The 9324-nt window shown below is 40.1% G+C and overlaps 1 protein-coding gene across 1 annotated transcript; it reads left to right on the plus strand.

Moving 5' to 3' along the window:
• Positions 1-4251: 4251 nt before the first annotated feature.
• LOC134378691 (elongation factor 1-alpha 1-like) lies at positions 4252-5992 on the plus strand. The gene has a single exon (XM_063097999.1). The coding sequence runs from the start codon at positions 4304-4306 to the stop codon at positions 5690-5692; it is 1389 nt and encodes a 462-aa protein (XP_062954069.1). The 5' UTR covers positions 4252-4303; the 3' UTR covers positions 5693-5992.
• Positions 5993-9324: the final 3332 nt, after the last annotated feature.

A 9324-nucleotide genomic window follows, 5' to 3' on the forward strand; every position in this document is an offset into this window, starting at 1 on the left:
TTCTCCTGGGATTCAGTTGTGATTATATAATCTGCCACAGACACGAAGGAGTTATAAATACAGGCAGACACTGAGATTCCACCAGGGATAAGGCATTGGAAGCCCTTATGTCAAATAACTTACTTGCTCCCCTTGCAGAAGTGAATCTGTATTTTTATTCATGTACAGAAGCATTCAAAGAGGGCAGCACTGTTATCAAAAGAGGGCTGGGGAGCTCTTAGCCATTAGCCAAACATAATTCTCCAAGTTATCCTCTGATCTTAGGCACTGAAATTAAAAGCACACACTTTGGAGTGAATGGAAATTGGAGCACTAAGTGATCTGAATGGCAATAATTGGGGTGTCATTGCCCAATATAAGCAAAAGAGAATACGCAAATATAGGAATAATTGTGTCCTAGTCTATACAAATTTCACATACATTTAGCTATGGTACTAGAGTCCCGGACTCCCCAGTTACATATTCCCTTCAACATAACTTCAAGCTCACAATTAACTTTCTTGCAATTTTTTTAAACATAAGTCCTTTATGCCAGCAGATCTGTATATGGAATTTGGTAAGGAAATAGTCATCTTGGCTTGAAGCCAGTCACCGTCTTATGCCGGCCTGAAGCCAATCATGCTGAAAACTGATTCTCACCTTGTCTGACACAGGAAATACTCACATAAAGTATATTCATCTACACCTACCTGCACACCCCCCATGCAGGCATCAATCCTCACATATAGGTAGGGTGCTGCTAGAACAGTGGCCCCCACTGCCAGACATGTATTATAGGTAGATAGATGCATGCAGGGACACACACAGCCACATAATGATACATGCGGAGGGGTTCGCACATATGCAACTGCACCTGTATTTGTTCAATAGGACAAGAATAGCATTTTCCAAAATCTCTTCTATGGGCCACTGCTCCCATGAAATATTCAAAGCCAAAGAAATATCCCATGGACAAGATTCCCATGAACAAATATACTAGAGAAAACTGTGCAATATTCGCCCACCTCCTAGAGTTTTTCAGTGTTCATTAGCCAGCCCTTCATACAGTAGCACATGTAGATTAGTATCACTCAATATTTCCCAAATTTATTTATTCTTTTTTCTACTCTTTCTATTCCTGAAACACTTTTGCATAGATGGAAGATCCTAAGTCACAGGTTTTATAGCCATTACATATTGAATAGGATGGATGAGTGGAACAAAAGCAGAAAAAAGGAAAGGTATGTATTTCTGGCTCTCTGCAGAATGTGAAGTATGGACGGAATATCTCAAGACAACAAAGTATGTGTCATAAAAACAGTGCTAAACCTGTTCAAAGCCCATATTTAAGTGAAGCAATTTTTTAAGCTATTTGTTTTGAAAATCCAGTTTCTCTAACCAGAAGGTCTGTGTTAAAAAGTAATTTGTTTCTGAAAAGAGTCTCTGATCAAAATTTATTGCAAAGAACTTAAGTTTCAATGTACATAAACACCAGTGACACACAGCAAAAAAAAAAGAAAAAGCACACAACATTAAGAACAGGGAGATAGTTCTCTCTTTAAAAAAGAAAAGAAGAAAGAAAACTTGCAATGAAATTTCTGAGGTAGGTAGAGTTTCACTGAAATGAAGTATCAATTTTGTTTCTCATTTCATGGTAAAAATAAACAAACAAATAAAGTGGGTCTAAGAAAGAGTTTCCAGCAAAGGAGGAGCCACATCCTTCCTACCCACGTCTGACTCACGGGGCAGGAGCGGCTGAGGGGACAAGTGCAATCGGAGTGAGAAGTGGAACCCGGGACATTCACAAATCTGAGTCATGCATACACCTGAAGATTTTAATAATTGACCAGTTGAGAAAAAGAGAAAAGCCCAACCTGTCTCTCTTTGGAGCCATAAATGGAGAAGAAAGAAAGGACCAGGAATCTTAACAATAAAGGGCTGGAAAGAAAGGCACCAAATGCCACAAAGGCTGCTGTTCTCATTACCCTATTTGAAGGCATTATTTGAAGTTGCATTATTTTTTAAGGTGTTTGGCAATGCTTTCATTCTGACACATTTTAATAAAGGATTCTACTTTGTTATTTACAAAAAGTACAGATAGGAAAAAATGGATAGACAGAAATTCAAATTAAAACATGCTTCTTATCAATCAGACAGCTTGAGCATCAGGAGTCACCTGTGATCTCATGTCCTTATCACAATTTCAGTTCTCCTAGGTTAATTCAGAAAATCTGCACACATGCAGTAATGAAAAATACCACAAGAAAAAAAAAAAGCTGGCTATAGTACCCATTGAGGCATTTCTCCATTTTCTGTTGACAAGATCTTGATCATAATCCTTTTGCATGGACCACTGAGCTAGGGGCTGTCCACCAAGAATACACTGAATGACAAGGTCAAGTTATTCTATGCAGTCATGCTTCATGTCTCCAATATGACGCTGACTCTTTAAGGCAACACAATCTCTGGCTTTTTTCCCTAGGCTATGAGTTTATGATTCTACAAAAAAAAAAAAAAAAAAAAAAAAAAAAGAGAGAGCATAATGCCAGGCCATTTCAATATCTCACTTTCTTTGGTTTTAATCAGTAGTGCATATTTACCTAATTCTAGAGGCACCAGTGGACTCATATTTAACATTGTTAGTGACAAAAAAGCAGGTCCATACAATCTGTTGTCCAAATGAAGACATTTTAGAGAGTAAAAGAGGAACCAACAAGATTCCTGGGCAACCAGTATAAAATGGGATTGTCCTGGACAAATGGGGACATATAGTGGCCTATGGCAAGCAGGAGGAAACTGGATCCCAGATTCTACACTAGTCTGGTTCTTACAAACATCACATATGGAATTTCAGATCAAAGAAGTTAGCTAAAACTCCTACTCTGGATAGTTTTGGCATGCTCCTTACTGTTTCTTTCTTTACCCATTTCTTTACCCATTCCTGTCCCTTCTGGCTATGATTTTACATTTAGACACTATATTTTATCCAAGTAAATCTTCCAATATTTTACTGAGTTTTAGTTAAACTATCCACATAGTCAATTTAAAGTTCAAAAGGAGCATGATAAAAAATTCTAGTAACAAACATGTTTTCAAAAGATGTCATAAGGTCAAAGAACAGCTTTTTTCTCTGCTCAGGCTTTTTAAAAAGGGGAAACTACAATGTTCTGCTTTTAGATCTATTCTGATTTCTAGCTAAAAGTAAAAAATAAAAGGCATCACATTGACAACATGTAAAGAATAAAAGGAAAATTCAGGCAACTTACACCAAAGAAACTGACCCAAGGCTATGATCATCACAGGCTCTGTGTAAGCCCCAGCAGTATTAGCAACAAACCCAAGGGACACTGAAGAAACAGTATAATTGCCACTGTGAGTTAATGATTTTATATATTAGCTCTTGTTCAGGGTCAGACACTTGGATTCAAGGTCATGGACTTTCAATAACTTATTTTCAAAGTTCAGTCTTAAGTATAGGACAATTGCCTTCATTGTGTGATTTGACATGTTCCAAAATTCTTCCCTGCTGAAAAATACATCCCACTAAGTCTGTCATGGAACCTTGAAATACCTGGTATTAAGTTCCCCACCATCTTTTATAACTACCATGACAGTGATTATTATTTGTCTGGGTCACAGATCTCTTTTGAGAATCTGATGACTACAACAGATCCTCTCCCCCAAATCCCACCACCAAAACAATGCTTAGGTGACAGTCACCAAATATTGTGAATAATTTCAGGAGTTTTGAGGACTTCCCCACCCCTCACAGGCAACTTAAACCCACCCATAGGCAAGTTAAAACTGTTGCTCTTTTAGGACTTTAGAAGAAATGTGTTTTTTATTTTGTTTTAATTTAAACATAATAATTGTACATATTTATGGAGTACAGTGTGATGTACAGTAAATGTATACATTGTGTAATGATCAAATCAGGGTAATTAGCATATTCATCACCTCAAGCACTTGTCATATCTTTGTGGTGAGAGCATTCAAAATTCTCTCTTCTAGCCTTTTTGAAATATACATTATTGTTAACTATAGTCACCCTCCTGTGTAATAGAACAAGAAATGAAATGTGTTTTTTTAAGTGGGTTTAGAAATTTTGCCAACTTGAGAGCAATATGTTCATGGGTTGATCCTTTTTACAGTTCAGATAACATGTTAAGCTATTATGTTATATTTTTGTCTGGTAATTAATATATTCTTCAAGAATTAAGACGAATGAGACACATGACTAAAAAAATGTGAATAGTGCTTTTTCGCAACGGGTTTGCCGCCAGAATACAGGTGTTGTGAAAACCACCGCTAAGTCAAAGCCAAAATGGGAAAGGAAAAGACTCATATTAACATCGTCGTCATTGGACACGTAGATTCGGGCAAGTCCACTACTACTGGCCATCTGATCTACAAATGTGGTGGGATCGACAAAAGAACTATTGAAAAGTTTGAGAAGGAGGCTGCTGAGATGGGAAAGGGCTCCTTCAAGTATGCCTGGGTCTTGGATAAACTGAAAGCTGAACGTGAGCGTGGTATCACCATTGATATCTCCCTGTGGAAATTTGAGACCAGCAAATATTACGTGACTATTATCGATGCCCCAGGACACAGAGACTTTATCAAAAACATGATTACAGGCACATCACAGGCTGACTGTGCTGTCCTGATTGTTGCTGCTGGTGTTGGTGAGTTTGAAGCTGGTATTTCCAAGAATGGGCAGACCCGTGAGCATGCTCTTCTGGCTTACACACTGGGTGTGAAACAACTGATTGTCGGTGTTAACAAAATGGATTCTACTGAGCCACCCTACAGCCAAAAGAGATATGAGGAAATTGTTAAGGAAGTCAGCACCTACATTAAGAAAATTGGCTACAACCCTGACACAGTAGCATTTGTGCCAATTTCTGGTTGGAATGGTGACAACATGCTGGAGCCAAGTGCTAATATGCCTTGGTTTAAAGGATGGAAAGTCACCCGTAAAGATGGCAATGCCAGTGGAACTACACTGCTTGAAGCTCTGGATTGCATCTTGCCACCAACTCGTCCAACTGACAAACCCTTGCGTCTGCCCCTCCAGGATGTCTACAAAATTGGTGGTATTGGTACTGTCCCTGTGGGCCGAGTAGAGACTGGTGTTCTCAAACCTGGCATGGTGGTCACCTTTGCTCCAGTTAACGTTACAACTGAAGTAAAGTCTGTTGAAATGCACCATGAAGCTTTGAGTGAAGCTCTTCCTGGAGACAATGTGGGCTTCAATGTTAAGAATGTGTCTGTCAAAGATGTTCGTCGCGGCAATGTTGCTGGTGACAGCAAAAATGACCCACCAATGGAAGCAGCTGGCTTCACTGCTCAGGTGATTATCCTGAATCATCCAGGCCAAATCAGTGCTGGTTATGCCCCTGTACTGGATTGTCACACAGCTCACATTGCTTGCAAGTTTGCTGAGCTGAAGGAAAAGATCGATCGGCGTTCTGGTAAGAAGCTGGAAGATGGCCCTAAATTCTTGAAATCTGGTGATGCTGCCATCGTTGATATGGTTCCTGGCAAGCCCATGTGTGTTGAAAGCTTCTCTGACTATCCTCCTCTGGATCGTTTTGCTGTTCGTGATATGAGACAGACAGTTGCTGTGGGTGTCATCAAAGCAGTGGACAAGAAGGCTGCTGGAGCTGGCAAGGTCACCAAGTCTGCCCAGAAAGCTCAGAAGGCTAAATGAATATTACCCCTAATACCTGCCACCCCAGTCTTAATCAGTGGTGGAAGAACGGTCTCAGAACTGTTTATCACAATTGGCCATTTAAGTTTAATAGTAAAAGACTGGTTAATGATAACAATGCATCGTAAAACCTTCAGAAGGAAAGGAGAATGTTTTGTGGACCATTTTTTTTGTGTGTGTGTGGCAGTTTTAAGTTATTAGTTTTTAAAAAATCAGTACTTTTTAATGGAAACAACTTGACCAAAAATCTGTCACAGAATTTTGAGACCCATTAAAACAGAGTTTAATGAGAAAAAAAAAAAAAAAAAAAATGTGAATAGTAATAAAATTAGGAAAGTCTTCATTTATAGATAATTCAGATCAAACTTTTCTTCATTCAACCAATAATTAGTTAGCATCAACTATGATTCAGACATTGTGTTACATCCTGAGAATAAAATGAAGAATAAGTTAAAGACTATAACTCTAATTTTAACATGTCAGTTAATGCTTACAATAAAATGGTGAGGGTTTTGGAGAGGCGGATGGAGAATTGACAAAAAATAACAAACATGTATTGGGAACTTGCTCTAGGCCAGGCGGTGTGATCCATCTATCTTTACAACCAAATGTAGTAAATTTTTTTTTTCTTAATTTTTATTTTGTCGATATACAATGTGGTTGATTATTGTGGCCCTTTACCGAAACCCTCTGCCCTCCTGCCTCTCCCTCCTCCCACCCAAAAATGACCTTTCTGTTTGCTTGTCATATCAACTTCAAGGAACTGTAGTTGTTATGTCTTCTCCCCACCCCCCACCCCGGTTTTTTTGTGTGTGTGTGTGAATTTATTTATTTATTTTTAGCTCCCACCAATAAGTGAGAACATGTGGTATTTCTCTTTCTGCGCCTGACTTGTTTCACTTAATATCTAAAAACTGTTTTATAATAAAGACACTCTAGCACAGACAGCTTGAGCAGTTTGCAAGGTCACTCAGCGGATAAGTGACAAAGGCAGAAAATGAGGGCAGGGCTATGTGACATAGAGACTCTAATCCTACCTTTCACATTATCTAGATTTACTCTTTAAAAACTAACTCTAGAAGGCACATGGAGTGTGAATAGAAGAGGGAGACTAGGTGTGGGGCAAATGCAGAGAATGAGCTACAGGCAGTTGTGTGAGATGCTAAAGGCTTGAACTTACTCAGCCTTGAGAGGGTTGGACAGAAAGCAGTATATGTGAGAGACTGGATTTAGTGACTAATTAGTCAAAAGAGGTTGAGAGTAAATAAAACTCAAGAGCAACTCCTAGGTTTCTGACTTGAGTGACTTGGAGAATGAAAATCGTTTGAGATGGAAAATGGAAGGGAAGCGCTTGGAGGAGGGGAAGGAAACATGACCATCATCCAGTTAAGATTCTTGAGTGGACAGTGCCTACAACAGACCTTTATAAGTAAACCATCAAATATAAAGGTCTGGGGTTCAAAAAAAGACTTTTGAATTAGAGAACATCTCAAGGTGTGATCCACAGACTTTGGTGTTCCTTGACACACTTTCAGGAAACTCACCAAGTCGAAACTATTTAAATAACATCACTGAGACATGAACATATTTGCCTTTTTCACTGTGTTGGCATTTGCACTGATGATGCAAAAACAATGGCGGGTAATACCACTGGTGCCTTAGCACACATATAGGCAACAGCATCCAGTAGGAGGAGCCTGGCAGCTTTCAAACACTTAAAGACTTTTTTGATGAGATCAGTGGTGATGTTGACAAATGTGGTTTGTTTGTTTGTTTTGATATTGTATAATGAATTATGCAGAAGATCAGTATTTTCCAAATAGCCAATACATGATTTTCTTTTTTTTCCCTTCCTTTTTAAAAAATTTTTATTGAATCATAATTTATCATACATATTTTTGGGGTTCAACATTGACATATGTTGGTCAAATCAATATTACTAACATATATTTTGTTACAAATAGTACTTATTCTTTATGCTCCTCGTCCAATCTTTCCCCATCCCTTTCTCCCTCCTCTTCCCCCTTCTAATTACCCTAGATTTCTTCTTTCCTTCTGAAAGAGTAATGGTTACTCTGTTGATTTGTTGCCTAAATGATCCATCCAATGCTGAGAGGTATGCTCAGGTACCCCTAATACTATCATAGCGCAGATGCTTCTTCTGTCACTCTGGAATAAGTTTTGTGGAGAGAGACATCCTCTTCTTTTCTTTGGTCTCTGATGGTGACTCCTTGTGTCAATGCACTCCAGTGGCTGGTGGACCATCTGCATTGTGGTTGTGGTGTCTATCCACTTTCCTGGTAGCCATGGTTATTATGGTGGCTGTGGTGGGCCACCCACATGGACGTGAAGTTTTTGGCATGCTCCTTACCTAGTTGGTGGTGGTGATGGCAGTGTGCCTGGTTGTGGGAGGGGTTCCAGTACCTGACTCCATACCTCAGGACCCTGGGTGGGCCCTGTGGTACTGGCAGTGTGCCTGGTTGTCCCCCCTTTCTGGCTTGGTAGCCCAGGGACATCCAGTCCTTCTAGGTGTTATAGGTGTTCTTTGGTGTGATGAAACCTTTACTAGTTAATATGAAACTTTGTCTCCAGTTGTGGGTACTTTGTTTTTTCTTTCAGTTCTCTGTTGGATTATTCACTGTTTCCACTACTTAAACTCTGGGATGGAACTAATTTGTTGTCCTTTGCTTACTTCTAAAGTGGGGGATCTTCCTGTGGGGACCAGCACTTGAGACCTGTGGTTGAGCTAAATTGCTGCTTTGCTATTGATTCCCTGGAGAAGGCTTTTTGTGTAGCTCAGGTTTTAATGGTTGACTTTATAGGCCTTCCGGGTTTAGTGGAATCCAACGCACCTGGGTTGTGTAGAAACTCTGGTCTGGGCCTGAGTCTTTTCATCAAACTGCACCCCATGCAATTCTATATTCCTGACCAGTCTCCTCTGACTGGTGCTATGCCGATTGGGGTGCAGATCAGCTGTCCTTGCTGTGCCCCAGTGTTCTCCTGGTGGGCCTGTCTCTGCCACCGCCCGTGCTGCAAACACTTCCCATGGGACGGGCTGTACACCAGTCCCTTGAGATGACTCACCAGCCTTTGAGTGGCTCCTCTTTTTCAGTTGTTCTGGCTCCTCACTCCTATGTGGGTCCATGGGAACCCTATTACTGGTCTTGCTGGCCTGGGGGCCACCAAGATCCTCTTCTCCCCTGCCTCCTCCGAGCAACTTCATCTGAAGGGCACAGCTGTGGCTTTTGCTAGCTCCTGCTCCATGCACTCAGCAGCTCCAGCTTGGAAGTGGACAGGGCTTGAAACACTCAGAGAGGTTTTTTCTTTCTCTCATTGTGGTTTCTCCTGCCTTCATGACTCTGTAGATCTCTCCTCCTCTTCCCCTGAGCTCTAATGGCCCCAGATTAGCTGTCGTTACTTTTTAATAGTTGTAAATTAGTTGTTTTGTGGGAGAGAGTGGCACTGGGGACCGTTTATTCTACCATCTTGACCAGAAGTCCCAATACATGATTTTATATCATGCCTGAGTAAAAGATCCACTCAAAGTGCAAGATAGACCAATTGGATTTTAATGAAAGAAAGTATGAGAAGTTATTTGCTATGGTTTTGGATTTCACCTTGCAACTACTTTT

This window comes from Cynocephalus volans, chromosome 5 (assembly GCF_027409185.1).
Source record: "Cynocephalus volans isolate mCynVol1 chromosome 5, mCynVol1.pri, whole genome shotgun sequence".
Taxonomy (NCBI): Eukaryota; Metazoa; Chordata; class Mammalia; order Dermoptera; family Cynocephalidae; genus Cynocephalus; species Cynocephalus volans.